The sequence below is a fragment of the Larus michahellis genome, chromosome 2 (genome assembly GCF_964199755.1).
Source record: "Larus michahellis chromosome 2, bLarMic1.1, whole genome shotgun sequence".
NCBI classification, from domain to species: domain Eukaryota; kingdom Metazoa; phylum Chordata; class Aves; order Charadriiformes; family Laridae; genus Larus; species Larus michahellis.
In genome coordinates, this window is record NC_133897.1 from 106,518,443 (window position 1) to 106,537,766 (window position 19,324).

The 19,324-nt window shown below is 41.2% G+C and overlaps 2 protein-coding genes across 6 annotated transcripts in view; one reads left to right on the forward strand and one right to left on the reverse strand.

Moving 5' to 3' along the window:
* Nucleotides 1-8,963: 8,963 nt before the first annotated feature.
* On the reverse strand, nucleotides 8,964-15,018 carry TIMM21 (translocase of inner mitochondrial membrane 21). The gene is made up of 6 exons (XM_074576537.1): nucleotides 14,564-15,018; nucleotides 13,213-13,275; nucleotides 13,016-13,113; nucleotides 11,651-11,724; nucleotides 9,564-9,669; nucleotides 8,964-9,464 (listed from the first exon to the last, which is right to left on the reverse strand). The coding sequence occupies exons 1-6, from the start codon at nucleotides 14,811-14,813 to the stop codon at nucleotides 9,372-9,374; spliced, it is 684 nt and encodes a 227-aa protein (XP_074432638.1). The 5' UTR covers nucleotides 14,814-15,018; the 3' UTR covers nucleotides 8,964-9,371.
* Nucleotides 15,019-15,634: 616 nt separating this feature from the next.
* Nucleotides 15,635-19,324, forward strand: part of FBXO15 (F-box protein 15) — a 28,019-nt gene continuing 24,329 nt past the window's right edge. For 4 of the 5 annotated variants that reach the window (XM_074576533.1, XM_074576532.1, XM_074576534.1 and 1 more), the window contains exons 1-2: nucleotides 15,744-15,956; nucleotides 18,927-19,046. In XM_074576533.1, coding sequence (XP_074432634.1) covers nucleotides 15,808-15,956; nucleotides 18,927-19,046 — 269 coding nt within the window. In that variant the 5' untranslated portion in view covers nucleotides 15,744-15,807. Of the gene's footprint in view, nucleotides 15,957-18,926; nucleotides 19,047-19,324 lie in introns of all 5 variants that reach the window. The other variant, XM_074576536.1, reaches the window with a different exon arrangement.

The window sequence follows — 19,324 nt, forward strand, 5'->3', positions numbered from 1 at the left end:
ATACATTGAATGTTATACTGCCGCTGTTTCATGTAGAGATCAGGCACTCAATAAAATTAAAAGAATTTCCCTGAAATAATTTCACTCTATTTACCTTAACATATGGCAAAATGTTTGGTAGCTATAGGATTACTTATCATCCAGATGATGCTGAATTATAGGCTGTAGACATTGACTTCCTACCACCTTTTAAGTGAGTCAGCATGATGGAAAAGTTGGAGAAAGCCACGGGAGAAAAGCTGCCAGCTCTAGAAACCTTGGAAACTGAAGGTGTAATATTTCTTCCTCAGCTTTCATTCTGCTAAATTAAATATAGGTAAAGAAGAGAAATGCAGATATGGAAGTTAGGCATAATATTTTGAAAGAAAAAAGAAATATACGTAGAGGCTGGCAGGACTCCCAAAAAAAGCGTTAAAAGAGAAATTCAGGGAAAAGAAGTGGGGAGAATACAAAAAATTAGTAAAGTAGGGCATCTTTCACGGATGTTTTCAGGGAAAAATAGTTGTGGCTTATTATGAGGCTTTTATGCTCAAGACAGTTGATAGAAAGCTTCTTTCTGTTTTAAATCTGGAGATGTCTCAGCTATTTTTCTCCACCACTTTTATCCTTACCAGTGTCACGCACCTGAACACGGTGACTTTGCAGCCACACAGAGGAGGAGAGGGTGCCTGGACCTCACCAGGTATCACGCCAAAAAGTAACTGGTGGCGTTCTGCAAATCTGCGCTCTGTCATTGGGACTGGGCTTCGTGTTATTAAACACAGGGTAACTCATGGCCCCAGAGGGCATACAAAATAGCAATTCACTTCCAGCTCCTCTACAGGTGTTATAGCGCTAATGAAGCAAATCAGATCTTGGGAAACATAGCCATGTATTTAGTATGCGTATAAACCAGCTGTAATAAGACATAGTTATGGCTGAGACTGTTATGTTTTTAGTGGGAAAAAAAGAATTAGGATTGAAATTGCAAAACAACCCTGTTCCTATAAAAAGTGCAAATGCGCTTGGATAAACGAAGGTTAATAGAGTTAATCACGGGGAATAATACAAGAAGGCAACTCATGCTAGTGAACATAACTGTGATTCAGATAAAGGGGAAGTGTAATTAAATGGAGGTTGGATAAACGAGATTATCATGGAAAGGTTTCCCAGCACAGTACCGGGAGGTTTTAAGATGTGGAGGCAGACGCGTGTACATGATCTGGAAGTCGAGACGGCACCGCCGCTAGATCCCCTGGGTGCTCCACCATTATGGAAGGTTGTCCACGCTGCCATGCCATGTGGCAACACAGGCAACAACAACAGGCAATAAATTGAGTTAATTTTGAAGTCTATTTTGCTGGCAACTGTAATTGGCAAGTGATCTCCCTGTCTGCATCCCAAACCCCAAGATTTCTCATTCCTGCTGTTCCCTATTTTCCCTGCTGTGGCGGGGAGCAGCTGGGTGGGAGCTTGGGTGCTGGCCAAGGCTAACCTGCTGCAGTACAGCTCTGGGATGGAGAAAGTGAGGGCATCCCGCCCCCAGCCAGAGGGACAAGGGTACGTGTCCTCTCCCCACACCGCCACCTCGGGCAAAAGCTTGTACCAAAGCATATACAGCAAACTTTTACATAGATAGGTAAATATTTGTACTTGCCATATATGACAACTAAACCTGACATTTTCTATTAATTTAAAATCCCTGATACTTTCTTTTAGATGTCCTGTGTCATCTCCTTTATGTAGATAATTATAAGCTTACTTACTAGTTTTTTTCCATAACTGGTATTATTTTTTATGTGGATATTTAAAATGAAATGCAGTAGTTTGATTCTGAACATTGAGAGGAAAACAGAGGCTTCCCAAACTGAACTGCTTTGCTGAAACCGGTGCCTGTGCTTATTTCTTTTATTTGTTGAGTTAAAAATGTCCCTTGATGACCCATGTGAGATGAAAGGAATCAAATGTATTCCTCCTAGGACAACCAAAAGGCCTAGAAACAAGCTTTTCAAATTTCTTTTTCTTTCCTTTACTTGCAAAATATTTTTGCTAGATTTTTAACTTTTAACTATATATCATTATTAAGAACATCTAAATATACTGAATTTGAATACAGGATGGTATTAATTCACATTCTTCTATAATTTGCATAGATTATTTTACATAGAACAAAAACCTGAGAATTTACTAAGAAAAACTATCAAATACTTCTGCTGTTCAATTATTTACAGTAGAGTTTGGAATCATTGTTTCATAATCTTTGGTATAGTATATCATAATGATATATATTCCCAGCTGCCTAAGGAATGTAGTGCATTCCTTAGTGAATGCTACATTCACTACAGTGAATGTACAGTGCACTGTAGTTTTATTATTCTCTATTCTGAGCAAGTGAACATCTCTCTGGGGACTAAGCCTTTTTTTCCCACCCCAAAAAATAGACAGGAACTTTTTGCTTTCAAATTTCTCTGTTTTTCCACTGCCAACTGTATTCTAGATCTTCAAGCAGACTTCATAACCCCATATATAGAGGCCAATTTTGAGTCTTTACTGTCATCTTTAAACTTGCTCCTTGAAATATTTTATCCTTTAAATTTTCTATATTTTTTTTTTAAAAAACTTTGTGCTTTCCTTATGTATTTCCATCAGTTTGCAGGCTATAATGAATCCTAAAAGTGGGCTTTGACTCCAAATGTGCCCCAAATGTTTTTTGGACCTAATCTTAGGTTAGGTTGCTGGTAATTTACATATTGGAATAATCCGACGAGTATCAGGATGGATGTCATCCCTTGTGACAGTAAGATGAGGCTGAGTACAAAACGAATTGAAATTAGTTATGGAAACCCCCAGCACATCTCCTTTGTCTTTTCATTTCTGCAGTTGGCATGTGGTACAATAATTGCCTTGTTGACATTCCTGTCTTCTCTGCTTGCTAAGTGAGTTTGTTGAAGTTTCTTGTACCAGACATGCATTTATTTGCAACTATTCCCAAGATCATGACTCCATTGCCTAAGTTGGTGGTTGCTGCAACTTGATTTCCATACTGGAATTATTTATGGATCAAGGTCATTTTTAAACTCAATCGGTCATGCACGACAACATTTTTCTTTTCCAGTCTAAAATCCTATTTTCTTTGCGTGACCTTCTGTTTACTGAAGCTTAGTAAAAGAGTCATCATTTTTTGATATTTTAAAGTTTTCACAAAATTAATTTCCTGAAGGTATATTTCTTTTTGTCACGATGCAGCAAGCATACACAGGACCTAGACTCAAATAGAGGTCTTACAGATGAAATAGAGGTCTTGTAGATGACAGAGCAACATTATTATTCCCACAAACCAGCTCAAAGGATGCTGGCTGCCTATAGTATAAACACAAGTTTTGGCATCCACAAAAATTAAGGCAGAGATGGGAAAGTTAAGACCAAGTTGCACACCTACCTCAAGTACATTTTGAGTAGCCTGCCATACAATGTTTCTGGAAAAAATAGCATTTCACTGGTGACTGACATATTTTCATTTCCTAAAGGAGATGGGGTTTTATATATATATGTGTATATATATATATTTATTAATTCTGCAATGATCAAGACTTAACTCTGGAAAATGTGTTTAATTTCCAGGAAAATGTCATTGTTTTAGCTCTGACTCCCTGGCGGTTATTTTTTTCCACAGGTTTAGTAAAAATAACATGACAGTTTTACATCGGAAAGTAGAGCATACGCTATAATTTTGTGCTTTCCCAGAGAAAAAAAGAGAAAGCAGCTTGAAAAAGGAAACACTAAAATATTTATTGCTTGTATTTACCAAAAAGTGAATCCCAGCGACTTTGTTTTCTCCCCAGACGAGCACCCTCCGGCGAGAGGACGGAGCACTCTGCGCTGCTTGCCATGCAGAAGGAGCTCTGCACGGCTTACTGAAAGCACAATCATCTGGTGAAGCAGGGACAACTTTTTAAGGAACAATCTAGGCTAACAGCCTTCACAATTACAACTGGGCATTCTAAAACACTACGGTTAAACTCCGTGAACGCAGCTGTTCTCCTACAGTGCAAAACTACCACCGGGTAAAGCAGTACTGCAGAAGAGATCGATGTTCTCTAAAAGACATGTCTTGCTGGACTAACCTTCTTCATCTAATTTTGATGGCGTCCCCATATATTTGCTTGCTTTAAACAGGATTTGAGAAAATAATTTTTTAAACATGGATTCCAGCTTGGTCCATAGGGACAAACGGAACCTCAGCCTCATGAGGAATATGGAAAGAAGTAACTAGTTCCCACAAGACTTTTATGTTAGCAAGAGCCATTTAACTTCTTTTTCTGCAGCCAAACTACTTACACATAAAACTAATAGCCTTGAAATCTCATGGGGCTTAAATAATCTGGCTGGTGATAAGCATCTGGCTAGGAGGAGGATGATAAATCAAGCTATGAAGTTCCTATTTTTTTTTCACTGAAGAGATTTGATTAGAAAAAGGATTCCCAAAAGCTTTCCTCCACTGAGATTGGAAAGCACTTGAGCTTTGTATTTGTCATTTCTCCAAATTAAGAAGACTACTATATCTAAGTCCAGGTAAAGGTGGCTTTCTTCTGCTGCTTCTTTTATTTTGTCTTCATTTTATCAAGCATAGTGCCAGCTTTTTCCACAAAGCAGCAAAAGTTATCTCCTTTAGAGTTGTGTCCCCCTGTGCGAAACAGATAAAGAAGCATACTCTTGTGTATCTATCTATTTAGCTAGTGAGGTGATGCAGGCAGTAAAAAAAAAATCATGAGGAGCACTTTATGAACTGGGGACGACACATCCTGATAAATACTACTTCTAGACATGGACAAGATAGGAAGGAGAGAAGTTTAAATGGAATATTGTGTTTTTCAGAACACTGTGAAGGTAATCATATTTAAGGCTAGTTTTCTTAAAGACACACCAGTAAAGATCTCACTGCCATTTGCCTTCCTCAACATTTTGTAGGTGTATGCTCATGCCTCTTACTGCTGCGTTTAGCTAGCATTTTGGTAACTTGAAAGCAAGTATATACTGATGGAGTACACTACTTATTGGGCTTTCCATAGAAAATATGGTTATTCCATAGAAAAGGCGGCTTGAATGAAAATAGCAAATGTTCTCCTGAAATTACAGGAGAACATTTCTAGAGCTAAAAATCCCTCCATTAACGTGGCCAACAGGAGAGTAATTAGGACTGGGTGGTAAAAAGACCACCTGTGTTACACAATTCATGCAGGGGCACAACCCGTGCCACCGATTATAAATATGTGAATGACAGAACGTAATTACAGATACCGAGATCTTTCTCCTTTTTCTCTGTGGGGGTGATGATGTTGAGGGAGGCAGCCAAGAGGAAAGGAGATTGTCAGACATGGGGCTGCGAGTGCTATAGCTCCCCTAGCCTGTGAATAACCTTTAGACCTAACCATGACAGGGTGTGTAATGCACCTTCATCAGAGAGGACGACTGAAGGCACCCTGAAAGGGCTCTGTACCCCATCCCAACAGGGGCACGCTGACTGAATTGCTATGTTCCTTGCACTCCAACAAAATAAAACCGGGTTAAGCCTTAGTTAGAAAAGAGCTATTCGCAGTTCCTGGAGATAATTACAACTTTACATTTATAATGGCAATTTTATTTTCCCCCTTTTTAGAAGCAAAATATTGTCCTGCCTCTCTAGTATTCCGCTATTTACGTAGCCGGATGATATACAAAGATGATTCATACATGGTGTATACTTCCACTGCAGCTTCTTCCCAGCCTGTGAGAAGTTTTGTTTCTTATGAGGGGTACGGAGGGTGCCACTACGGCCGTGTATGCTGCCGCTTTGAGCCAGTGTGCTCACCCACCTGCTGCCTCGCAACTCCACAGGAGAAAGATGAATTGTGAAAACGACAACGGCGCATTCCATGTAAGTATAGGATTAGAAAAATTTTATTTATGACCCTGTCATATTGGGCCTACCCTAACCAAAAATAAACTTGAAAGTAATCCCCTGACTTGTTTCTCTGGATTCTCCAGTTTCTTGAAATGCAGTGAATAAACCAGAGGTTCATACTTTGCATTCAGACACTCAGAGCTGCATGGAAAAATCGCGAAGGTCCCTTGCACTGTGGACAACCCCACATCCACCTGTGCCTTTTAAATTATACTCCTGTCTCTTCCTTATTACTAGTTCTGGTCTGTCTCCATTTTTCTCATACAGGTCTGGACTGGTTGCCAAAGGGCCAGACAGAATCATTATGTTGACTTTGCCAAGACTTCTTCTAACACCAGTAACTGTAGCATTTATTCCCAGCTAGGGAAATGGGAAATGACAAGGGCCCTTAGTGCAAGAACTACAGTACTGACAGCTTTACAGACAACTTTAAGAACTTCTGTTCTGATGCCTCAAAGGGACCAAAGAACCAGAGATCCGATTTCCAAACAGACAGTTCTTTCACACAATCCTTGAAGTACATTATATTTCTATGGATGCCAGGAAGTCCTTGCTACCTACAAATAAATCTCATCTCAAATAATCGAATTCTTATTCTGTTTTCTCAAGCTGAAGCCAAACACGCACATTAACCACAATGGCCAATTCTTGCTGTTTTACCACAAGCCTGATGTAGAATTTCACCTACCTGCACTGTTGGAAAAACATCATTATATGAGGCCAGCATCTTTTCCTTCCCAGAAAGTCTCTGGTCCTGACAGTTTCTTCAGTGCAAACAAGGCTCTAAAACAAGACAAAAGAAAACCTATCGGCTGGCCTATGTTTGCTATAACTGTACCATTTACTATAAATAATGCTTTTTACATCTTGCTTTAGGAAGCAGTCCTTTCTCCAGCAGTGAAGCCCACTGAAAACAAGCCACAGCTGGATTAATAAAAAAGCAAAGCTGGGACGCAGACTTACAGGGAAAAACATAGCCTGTCAGTTCTGTCGTTGATGTGGAGGTTTACAATGGCTTTCAGGCAGCTTGATATGGTAGAAACTCATAAAGGAAGGGCAAAAATAGTATTACATTTTCTAGTTTAAACTGTGTATTTTTATATAGTCTTGCTTTGTAAAAGATGAAGAATGATAACATTTTTATCAAGGTATAGTATGGCCTTAAGGCTAGGAATCTTAGTAACAGATTATAAACTTATATAGCTTGCACTATTTCTGACGTGCTCTGACAAACCTGCCCCATCTCGCATTCACGACAAAACTCTTGCAGAGGTGGTTTTCGGTAACCACCGTGGTACGACACATAGCTACTGGACATAACCCACAGCAGGTAAATGTCACATGTAAATGCTCTCAGTCTGTACGGCAGCGGGTTGCAATGAAACAATGAGAGCCTCAGATATTTTCCTTTTAATGGATTATAAATCAATTAATTAGGTTGGTTTGAAAATTTCTTCTGGAACAGAAGTTTTGGCAAGCGTAATGCTAAGAATTAGGAAGTCCTAAGTCAAAAGGTGCTACTGAAGCTGTGGATGCCCCATCCCTGGAGGTTTTCAAGGACAGGCTGGATGAGGCTTTAAACAACCCGGTCTAGTGGGAGGTGTCCCTGCCCAGAGCAGGGGATCTTCAAGGTCCCTTCCAACCCAAATCATTCTATGATTCTATGACTCTACTGCTTTCAAGAAAATAACATGAAAAACAATGGGAGTCAATTGCTTTCATTATTTTATGGCCTTTCCAGATGGCCATTAATGATGTCAATAACTACAGGTAAAAATTAAAGTTTACTTGATGGCGACATATCAAGCACCACAATTTCTCACACTTACAATAGGCAGCCACCAACACAGACTTCCATAGCTTTTGACTATGTGTAAAATCGTGGGATGTCAGTCTTGATAAGCATCCACTGAGGGATGAAAGGAAGCACACAAATTTATAACTCTGCTGAAACTAATGGATACGGTATCACTTTTGTCAGTCTCAACTGATGTTCGAAATTTTATAAGAATCCCTTTGGCCTGCACAGTGTAAGTCGGTTATACTGTATACAGTGTAGAAACTCCAAAATGCCTTGCAGTTTAACACGGATGGACATTGGTGGCTGCCCTGCTCACAAACTGGGATGAATGCATGATTCCTCTTCATTGAATACTTTCAAACAATACGAGGATCTGACTGAAGTCAAGGTTGTAGGGCTTAATATAAAGCAAAGTTGTCCAGGTTCAATGAAGTATTATGTTTAGTTGTTACGATTATGCAAATGAGATTACTGGGAGACAGATGGACAGGATGGCTAAAATCCAGTAAAGTATTACCAAAGGTCTATTATGATATTTGTGGCACTTTACACTCTATGAGGGAACATTGTATGAACTTTAGAACAGTCCAAATGTACCATTAAAGGAACCTGTAATAAGGACTGATAACTGAACATCAGTGTATGCTTAATGGCAGGATAATTCAATAGTGAACTAAAAAGCTCGTAACATATGATAGGTAGCTACAGAAAAATGCATTAGTTGGTGTTTAAGAAAGTGGTTAAATGTGAGAAGCTAGAGCTTGAAATTTTTTGGTTGGTGCTGCTTGACAAATAGGCACAACTGAGTCTGATTATTAATACACAGGGTCATGCCTGCTATCATCTGCCACATCACACTAAGGAAGAAACCCAGGTGAGGTATTTGCTCATAAGTTAAGCTTTTTGGTTTGAGTAAACCTATATGAATCTGAATCTCAGGAGATTTAGATTAGTTAAGTTAATGGAAAAACTGTGGGCAGTGCTGAGCAGTTACAATACTGTCATTAGTTAGCAGAGCAGCATGGGAAACATTGGAAGGAGCAGACAGTACTGCTGTTCTGTGTGCTGTTAATCTATTTAGAAGATACCAATATTGAAGTCTTTATCTTCAGTCATTTGCCAAGAATCTGTGTCTCCGCAGTCCATATTCTTACAGTCTTTGGGACAGATCCCCTTTGCATCACTAACATTCTTATTTTACCTTCTTATCTACACAAAGATATTCAGAATGAAAACAGTGAGTTTGTCTACACTTACAATATCACTTTCTTTATTGCAGTGCTAGTAGGAAATCCAAGCAAAGGAAGACAAAAAGCTCCCCATCCAAACCTAAAATCTAGGAAGACTCAGTTTTTGGGTGTGAAGAAGTATTATCCAGCATTAAACTGTTTATTATGAGCCATTATTTTCCTATGTCAAAAGTATTTGCCGTAAGTGATGGCTTGGCTCTACTATTTTTCATTGGCTTCACTTCAAATCCTGTATCGGTTCTTACAAAAGACCTTAATGGAGGCCCTGAGAGGCTATGTCCTGTAACACAGCCCCAAAGCTGCAAGATACAATTGAGAACATCGAACAATTCACGTGTAGACTGGCTACACCAGTATCATCCAGTACTCAATGAGATGAGGCAGCAACTTTGATTGTTGGCTATCTGTTGTCTTCTACGACAATGGTTCTTCTAGGATAGGTGTCAACATCCACAAATATGTAGCGGACCTCAAATCTTCCTTTCTCAGGATTCTGCAAGGAAAACAATTTAAGGCTTGGTTGTTTTTTTTCCTCTTTGGTAGTTTAAATTCAGGATTAAGCTTATCAGCTATATCAAGCAATTATACATACCTCTTTGACTTCCACATGGACTGTTCCCCGCTTCCCTGATTCAAAGCCCTCAATATAGAACTTCAAACGCATATATTTCAGTCCATCCTTTACGTATTCAATGTGACTAAAAACAGCAAAACAAAACAAAAACCCAACCCACACAGCAAGGATACATATTATATACTAGTTAAACTTCAAATTTAAACTTCTTATTTAGAGAAGCTGCGTAACTATTTTTTGAGAAAGTGTGTTCCGATGCAGTCCTTATGCTACCATGGGTTCCTTCTCTACTGCTCTTCCCAAGCTTTACAGTGAACATGTAAGGACTAGTGCAGTTAGAGGAACTAGTCAGAAGCTGAGGATTAACAGATGAAGTTCTTAAACATCCTCACCCTAGTCCTCCCCTCAAAAATCAACAGCAATCCAATGCCTGAAGATTCTGTAATTTCCTTGTATTTATTCTGAAGAACCCCCAGATTCAGAGCCTAGAAAGGAACACCCATATCACCACGACTGCAAGGCGTTTTCTTAGGCACTTAAAACTAAGTTACCAAGCCAAACCAGACAGAATGCTTTATCAACTTAATTATCAGGTTGGTTAAATCACATCAAAACAGTTTACTATATGCTTTACTTATTTTGGCAATAATTTTGTTCTACTGAAGTTGCATAACTTTGGCACTGGTATATCTCCAACCTAAATGCTGATATTTAGTCTGGAGTTAGGTTGTGCTCAAATATTAGATAAACAGAAAGGTCACATCATTTTTGAGGCGACCACTTTCAGAAACTAACGGTCAAACTAGAGTTCTGGTGCCAATTCCTGTTTCCTACTGAAATTACTAACTGCTGCATACTACCAAGCTCTTATTTCCATCAATCATGCCCAGATACACACTGTGTGAATTAAACTTCTAATATAGTTTAAAATGACATGATGGGTTACACAGAACAAAGATGAATGAAGAGCCTTACTGCAGTACATTCACATTCAGTGTTCATACACATAACATCTGTACATTTTTGAGACATTTAAGGTCATCCTTACACCGCAGACACAAACGCTATAATCTTACAAAATCCTCAGCTCAACAATTTATTTGAAATACTAGACTTTCAAAATAACAGAAATGAAACAGTACGAAAGCTGACAGTACATTCACTTATTTACCTAGTTTATTTTACAGACAGATATTTAGAACATTTGTGCATATCCTTTTTGTTTAGCAGCTCCACTCTAAACACTTTTTCACAGAGTCTAGTCAAAAGATAAACTTCCACCAGTAAAATTCACCTTCCTCGAGAAAAAAAAATAAATTTCAATTTCATGGTTCAAGTTCTGTACCTGGGCTTATGTGTCATCCTACACGAAACCTCCTTGAATAAACTCAAGTCAAAGAACCCAATAAAGACAAAGCCCCTATTGGGTTATAGTGCAGGGAGGATTTACATTTTGTAATAATCAGTTCTGTTGCTTTCCTCAAAAGAAGAATAACAGACATGCTCATGAATGGTTCAGGTGAGAGATGTTCTGTTAAATACATGGTAGAGATGTGGCCTCAAGTACCAAAAAGCAATATAATAAATAGGCCGCAAATACTGCAGATCAGCTCGGCATAATATAATCACTGCAGTGACTACAACCTGTACAGTCAGACCTGCTCTTTCTGGCCTGATAAGGATTACTGCTTTGAAAGGAGAAAAACTCTCAAAAAACCAATTTTTCACAGAAAAATTTCACTCTATTTGAGGGTTTCAGACTGTACACTTCAGTCAGATCCCTGCTCCACAGATACACGCCTACGCCTCTGTACTACTCTCTTCAGACTCATCCTATTTTTTTGGAGAGATCAGCTCTATGCTTTCTGTGCTGACCTTTGCTTGTTTTGAGGCACTCAGAATTGCTGTTTTATATTGCATATGCACTGTATTTAGTGGTATGTGCCACGCAAGAGGTTCTACAAAAACCTGCTTTCATTTGCACTCAAAAGTGACAGTACATCACATACAGTTCATTAATATAGACCTAACTTGCTTTGATGTGACCCAAAATGTTTTTGCTGTGCAAAAACTACTGTCTGTACGGGGCAAACACCAAAGGGTACCTGACAAGCTGTCGTCTTCCTCTTCTTGTTGCTTCCCCATAACCTTTAATAGATTCACCAAAAACACCAATTATCTACAAGAGAGAAGAGGTTTGAGTTGTCAGAAGGTATCACATTCAAACAGATATTCCAGTATCAGCTCACACCCCTGCTGTGAATGTGTTTTCTTTCAACAAAATGCCCCTTGTAAGTCTGATGTGTCAAGAATAGAAGAGTTTATGAAAGAAGATAGTGTAAGGAAAATTCCTCTGTTTTCCAGTGCTTTTTTTACTGTCACATATTAAATGTCTGAAATAAATCCTACTAGTATCTTCCATTTGTACCGTCCTCTGAGATTATGACATTTTAATCTCCCTTCTTACTGTCTATTTTATACTTTACTGACATTTTGTGTAAAAAGGGAAAAAAGCATTAAATACTTGCTCATATCTCCTCCAAGAGAATATGTTCCAAAGTTTAAAATGCAAATGCGTTCCCCTTCATGTTATCTAAAAACCACTACCACTTAAGAAACTCAATTATTTTTCTGTTTGGGTTTTTTTTTTTTCAGATCTGTAATGCCAGACCAAATTAACCTAGTTTTAAACTGTGTAAATACTGGACAGTTGTTTTAATTCCACAAATTTGCTCCAAAGCAATCTTCGTGACGACTTGTCACTTCATTTCTAGGTTATCCTCAGTGGCATCTGTGGCAATCTTGTTTGAAAGCTATTCCATGCACTTCTTGTTTTGCCTGAAGTAGTAGTTTTTAGAATTTAGTTTTAGATGGATTGTTGTTTACATCTAGCTATCTCATGCGACTGTGTGATCACATGACTGTTCTCTTTCTCTTTTCCAGTCAGCCACAGAAATGTTAATCGTGTTTCAAAGGAAGAGTTTAAATTCCTGAATACTTATGCAGTGCTTCGCAGAATGACAGAACCTTGACAGAACAACTGAGTAAAGGCAGCCAGGCTAGACCTACAAAACTTAAGTGAGACCAGTTGTCTCCCTGGACTGCAGAACTCTAAGTACTACATTTAGTAGCCACTCAGGTATGTATATAAGACTTTCTTTATGCTCTGAAGGGGCAGACACTCTATTTGCATCAGTTGTGCTGTGGTACACTCCTTTAACTTGGTTTTTAGCAGGCTAATTTACTCAGGCTCAGTGCTTGCATTAACTTGTCCTAATTTAGGCTCCAAATTGGAGCTGACCCACCTCTGACCAGCTAAAAGCATCAGCAGATCTGCTGGTGTTTGCCTGCTGAGCACCATGTGCTTCCTTCTGTAGCTTTGCTTGTGAGATTCCTTGTGCAAACTTTTGACTCAAAGAGAGACAGGAACCACTGGGAAACAAACTCATGACTAAGGTTCAAAAACCAACCTCAGGGTGAGATCTGCATTTCTCCAAGGCATCTCCATAGATCTTACTTGGACTAGAAGAAGAGAATAGCTCTTTAAAAATCACATAGAACAAACCACCTGTAACAGAAACAACAGCAAATGGAATGACAACTAATCAAACCAGATGGAATTAATGAAAAGCGCCTTCTGATAAAGAATACAATTTTCAAAAATAACCTGTAACACCAATTCCAACAAGCACCACAATAAAGTAGGTAAAGTCTCTTCCAGCTTCTTTCACTGAAATAGACAGAAAACAATGCAGAAGTTACAACCTTGGATAGTTAAGACTTGCATAGCTTATATTAATGCTCTTATATTAGTCTACAGCTCAAGTAGCATTTTGGCAGAAGAAAAAATTCCAAAAACAGCTTCCATAATGCCTCATCACTAAAAGAAAGAGACCACAGAATGTCTTTTATGTTGTGCGGGGCATATTTATATCTCTAGTAAGCCTTATTACTTTCTATTTTCCTACTAGGTATTTTCAAGACCCAGAAGAGCACTAATTATTACTTTTCATGTAGCATGAGAGCTAGTTTCTTTAAGAAATAATGAGGTATTTAGCACTGCAGTATTCGAGCTACCATATAAACGCTATCATTGCAATTCTCATGCAAAGAAAGAAAAAGTAAAAATAAAAAAGCGTAAGCTTATAAATTGCACACAGGGAAAATGACTGATTTTATTTATTCTCAATCAAACGAACAATAAAAAGGAGGGACATTAGACCAAAGTATGTACTTGATTTATTGAGACCACCAACTGCAGTTTATCTGATTAGGTTTTATCTATTAGTTTTGACCTAATGTACTAGTAAAAGCGTCAGCACATACTGCAAAAAAAAAGTCATATGAGATTCTCTGTTGCAAAATATTTTTGAGAACTTGCAAAGAGACTACTGACTTGTTTCACTGATAAAGCGTGCCTTTCAGTGAAGTACAAGTTACCAAGGAAACGTCAATAACCACTTTTCCTGCCGCCTTCTAATCGGCAAGGATGTTTTTCATAAACCTTTTCAAAGCACTTAGAATTTCTGAGGCTAATTACTTTTCAGTGAAATGAATGAGAGCAACCGAAGCGACAGCCATCCTATGGCGAAACTAGTACCAGGTGCAGAGCTTTGACAATTTTGCGGGAAGTAAACTTGTTTTAACAGCATCGAGGCAGGCTGCGTGTGATGGGTTTTCCTTTTGGAAACGGAAATGAGAAACTACTACATCTTCCTACATCTTACCCCTGATGTGACCTAAACGCTAGGTCAACGAGCTGTCTGCAAGAAGCCACATAACTTTGTTCTGCTTGTGCAATACATACACTGAAACGCATCGATTGCTGCAAACACCATGGGAAAAGAAAAGGGGTTGTGGTTTTTCTGAGAATTGTGGGTTGGGGTTCTTTTCTTTTTTTTTTTTTTAAATGTAGAGTACTGGAGATCTAAAAATCTCATAGCAGTAATTTTCCCCGTGCCAGCCCCTTTGAGCAGCGCCCGGTGTTCCCCCTCAGGAGGGACCACAGCCCGCCTTACCTTTCTGAGCCGCCGACAGCACGGTTTCTTCTTTCCGACCCCTTTGCACCGACACGTATTTGCTATTATCGCCAGGTTTTTCACCCCTCAGCCCCCCGCCTTGTGTCCCGATACTCTGCCGGGCGGAGCGGAGCGGCGGGGCGGGCTGGGGCCGCCACCTCAGGCAGGGCCCCGGCCCCAACAGGGCCCAGCCGGGGGTGGCGAGTAGCCACCTCCCCAAGGAGGCCCGCAGCCGCCCGCCGCCCTGCATGCCGGGGCACGGCTCCCCAGCACCCTCACCGAGCTACGGAGGAGCTCAGCCGAGATACACGCAAAGTTCGGACCCCTCGGGGAAGAGTCAGGGCAGCCGAGCGCGACTCCGCGGCCGGCGCTCCAGGTCAGGGTCCCCCATTACCCTTTGGCCGCCGACGGCCGCCCCTCGCCGTCGCCCCGGCGGAACTCCCGGCGGCGGAGGGGAGGGGAAGAGGCGGTGGCGGCAGCGACGGGCCCTGGGAGCGGTAGTTTGAGCAGGCTCCCTCTTGCGCCCGCCGCTGGGAACGGCTCCCGGCAAGATCACTACAGCGACCGCCATGCCGAGCGCTGCCACCCGCCCTCACAGGGCGGGAGCCTGCAGGCCGTTAAACGGCAGCGGGGAAACGGGGGGCTGCCCGTGGCATCGTGCGACTGCCATCCCGGTCACTCTTTTTTTTTTTTTTTTTAAGCTGTTTTTTATTTTTTTCCATTTTTTCTTTTTTTTTAACTGAGAAGACCGCGCTCCATTGCGGAGCGGGAGGCTGGCGGGACGCCTTGTCGCAGCTCCCGACAGCGGCTCACGGCGGGAGTCGCCGCCGTCCCCCGGTGTATTAACGCTCTGCGTGCCCCCCGCACCGGAGCTCTCGGGAAGCCGGCGCCGCGCCGCGGCGGGCAGGGCGAAGTGCGGCGCTCATCCTTCCCCCGCGGGCAACCGGTCACGGCCGTCCCAACCCGGGTTCGCTCCGCCGGTGCGTTCGGCGCTTGCTCCGGCGGCTGTTGCAGCCGCTGAGGGGAGGCGGGGTCCCTTCTCTCCAGTTAAAAATAAACTTCCTCTTAGGAGCGAACGCCAATTCTTGCGGGGAGGCGGGCACCCGCAGGCTCCCCCTGGGCAGCGCTCCCAGACGCCAGCCCCTCCCGGGCTGGGCGCTGCCGCGCCAGGTGGGAGGTGGCGCTGCCTCCTTCCTCCCTCTCCGCTCCGGGCGCGAAGTCGGTGTCCCGCCGCGGAGCTGGCCATGGCGACGGGCCGCGGCCGGGCCCTGCGGTTGTACGGCAACCGCCAGGCCCCGGCAGCCGAGGTGGCGGCTCCCTCCGCTGCCGCCGAGGTCGGGCCTTTTACCCCCGCTGCTGCAGCCGTCGCCGCCCCTCGGGCCGGCGGGCCAAGGTAACGGGTCTCCCTGCGCGGCCTGAGGAGAGGCTGCCGGGGGGGACGTCGAGTGGGGAGCGGGGCTGTGCCGCCCCGGAGCGGCCTGCTCGTCTTTCCCACCTTGTCCGTGTGGGGTGCTTTGTTCTTTTTCCTTCACTCCCATTGCTCCTCTAGGAAACCCCTTCCACCCGCCTCACGGGTCTGGTTTCTAGCTGGGCCCTTCTCCGTCATGGCCATGGCGCTCCTCTCCCTCCCCTGGCCTTGTGGAGGAGAATGGCTTTGTAGAGGTGATGTGCCTTGCGATAGGAAACACAGGTGCTTCCAGGTGTACGGAAGGCCTAGGTTTAATGCGCTGGTTACAGTCTGAGTAGTGGGACTTGAACTTGGGTATGTGCTTGAGCTTAGAGGAGGTCATAAGGTCTATTAAGCAGTAGGCTGTCTACAAAGTACTAGTTAGCTAGTGGCTAATGTGTATATATATATGTATACATGATCAGGGTAGCTAGGCCTTTGTAATAAATGGGACGATTTCATTGTGGAGGGTGTGATTAGCTTAATTCTTACAGTACAGGTTCAGCTTCCAAAAATGTAAAGCACCAATCTTAGAAGCAAAGTTGAGAAAGCAGGGTTTTTTTCTGCTACCCCATTTGTACAACCCTGGGTTTCATAGCTTTTTCATTTTCCCCCTTTTTTTTAGCCTCTAAATGGAATGGATAATACCTTTTTAAAAGACTTTGGAATTGTTAGCTAAGGAAAAAAAAAAAAACAGATGTGAAAACAATACTGTCATTTCTGTTTATCCCCAGATGCACTTTAACATTTGGAGAAGCAGACAGGTTTTGTCATTACTTACAACTTTCTATACGTTCTTTGAAATAGATTTGTTCCCTGACCAGCAAAAAACCAATAGTCGCGTTGCAAGTACTACAGGGTATGAAAGTGAAAATACCGGTAAAAAAATGATTCTCACAAATTGAAAGCTAATGAAATAGCAATTGAGGTTGTTGTGCCTCTAAGCCAGTGCATCTCAGACTAGGAGTCTCTAAAGAGGAAGAGTAACAGCTGTCATCAATTTTTAACTTGGGCAGGCAAGCTTTGTCAATGTGGTGTAAAAGCACTTTGTTAATACTAATTTCAAATCTTAGCACACACAATACTTGAAAAATAGTTTTTGCAATAGATTTAGTGTTGTTTCTTCATACCTTGAGAATGTTTTTGTTTTGGAAGATGCAAAAATCCAGTACTGTTTTTGAAGTGAAGCTTACAAAAGTGGTACATACTATGTCAAAGTTTTCAAGGCATGTGTAGGCAACATTTTTCTTCAGAAATTCCTTCCTGGAGTGAAGAAGAGGGGGGTGCAAGAAGTGGTTAAAAAGAGAGCAAGAAGGACTGAACACAGGCAATGCAGGTTATGCTTGTACCAGGTAAAGTGTGTTGCAAAATCCAGGATCCAGCTCCTGATCTGAATTACTCCTGTACCTGGAGCCCGTGTAGGTATGCCCAAACTAGGTATCTTTGTGTGCTTTTGGCATAGATAGAGGGCATAATAGCCTGGTACATGCTTCCCACAAAGGTACAGAAGTGGTAGTTCTGCTGCTGTTGAATGGGACTTGTATCTCTAAGTCCCTTTAATGGCTTTTGAAAAATGCAGTTTATTACAGGCGCATCTCCTCATCTAAGTGTACTACTTGATAATAATACACGAGTAAAACGTTTGCTTGACCTTCGGGGCGTATTCGATACACAGTTACTTTTTTGTAGTTGTTAATTTTGTTAGTCTATCCTGCGTGTCTTTTTGTGTTATGGTTTTAACAATTCCCAGTTACTTACAGGATTTTTTTTTTTTTCCACGTAACACAGTTGACAATGTAGGGCAGAGTTGTTCTTTTCTTCTGACTTTTAGTTTTCTTTGAGCGTAAACCAATCTTAATCAAGAACAGCGTGCATTAAGTGTATGGCCTACCCGTGTACTTTGAAATCAGATGTTATTTTTTTTTCCCCAACATCGATTGGTTGCTTAGAAACCCAGAGTTGGATTGAAAAGGTGTTAGGAAGTCATCTGGCAATACAAACCATCACTAACAGAGTGTATGGGGAGCTCTGCCTGCTCTGTGGCATCAGTGGGTATGAAGTGTAAGGTTTTGATTAAGACTGAAATTCCATCTGAATATTTCTATGTGGTTTAATGATAGTATTTGTAATTACAACTTACAAAGCTCTTACTATGAGGAAACTTCGAAAAAAATGCGTGGACAGTTGGATTGGAAGAATTTGAGTTAGAAATATGCAAAATTGCTTTTTTTAGGAAGAGAAAGTAATTTGTGTCCAAATTGTTACATGTTAATGAGCAATAAAAACATTCATACCCATCTTGCCTGTTGAACTAACACTGATCTGCAGAGTTGCTAGTATTTTATCAGGGGAAAATCTGAAATGAGACTCCAAGTTTGTTTCAAATATGATTTTGTTGCATAGTCAAGGGAATTCTTTTTGAGCCTTCTCAGTTTTTGACCTTAAAACTGCAAGGTATTGTTTTATTTGCTATTTTTTAATAGCTTAGCAAAGTTGGATGGCTCAAAAATGCCTCTGGAGTAATGTTGCAAAACAGAAGATTAATCAGTGAGTTGGACTTACTACAGGGGCCTATCTGGTGCTTGATTATGGTGGCCAAAGTGATGCAGCTGTCTAATATTAATAAATCTCTACTGGATTGAAACTGATTTGGTGGTGTGGCACTATATTCCTTCTGACTATTGTGAGAAATTAATCATAGGAGAGACAGCTGTGAGTTTAAATCTGATATTCTTCCTGGTGTCAGGTATTTTAACTTGACAATAATTGTTCAGATTTGTGAACTGATAATAATGAGTTACCATGTGATATATTCCCTGAAACCTGTCTCAGTTGAGACGTGGTGTCTAGTTGTGCACAATATGCATATTTCTTCATTTTGTGATGATGTGACTCCTAACAACTTTTCCTTTTTAGGAATAGGTCAAGGAGCTTTGCTGCCAGGCCTGGGGAATGTTCTGAAGCTGTAAATGCTGGAATTAAAAGTCTGTGTTTGACGCCTTCCATGAAACCAAAGCCTAGATTGTGTATTGAGAGGTGAGTATGTCTTCAGTTTAGGAGTAAGAGTGCACACTGTAAGCCATCTTTTTACTGTTTACAGTTATTATGTTCATACCTTGGAGATTTCCATGTCAGGTGTTCTGAGTTGAAAATTTTCCTTTCCTGGCCTACTTTGTGGTCCTATGTTGACCTTCTAATGTTTTCAAGCATGGTTTTCCCTCACCTCCTTTTTGAAGTTCATGTGAAGTGTGTAGGTTTTCCAAATAATATAAAGTGTTCAGCAACTCCTTTGCAAATCATGGTCTGTGATGTTC

Bases quoted from the DNA above. Each gene is read 5' to 3' on its own strand.
- TIMM21 (XM_074576537.1), bottom strand. From the start codon at position 14,813: ATGCAGGGCGGCGGGCGGCTGCGGGCCTCCTTGGGGAGGTGGCTACTC. The intron at 11,725-13,015 runs GTTGGTTTTTGA...TCTCTCTTGTAG, and splicing joins AATGCAGATCTCACCCTGAG to ATAATTGGTGTTTTTGGTGA. The intron at 9,670-11,650 runs GTACCCTTTGGT...TGCTGTTTTTAG, and splicing joins GGAAGACGACAGCTTGTCAG to TCACATTGAATACGTAAAGG.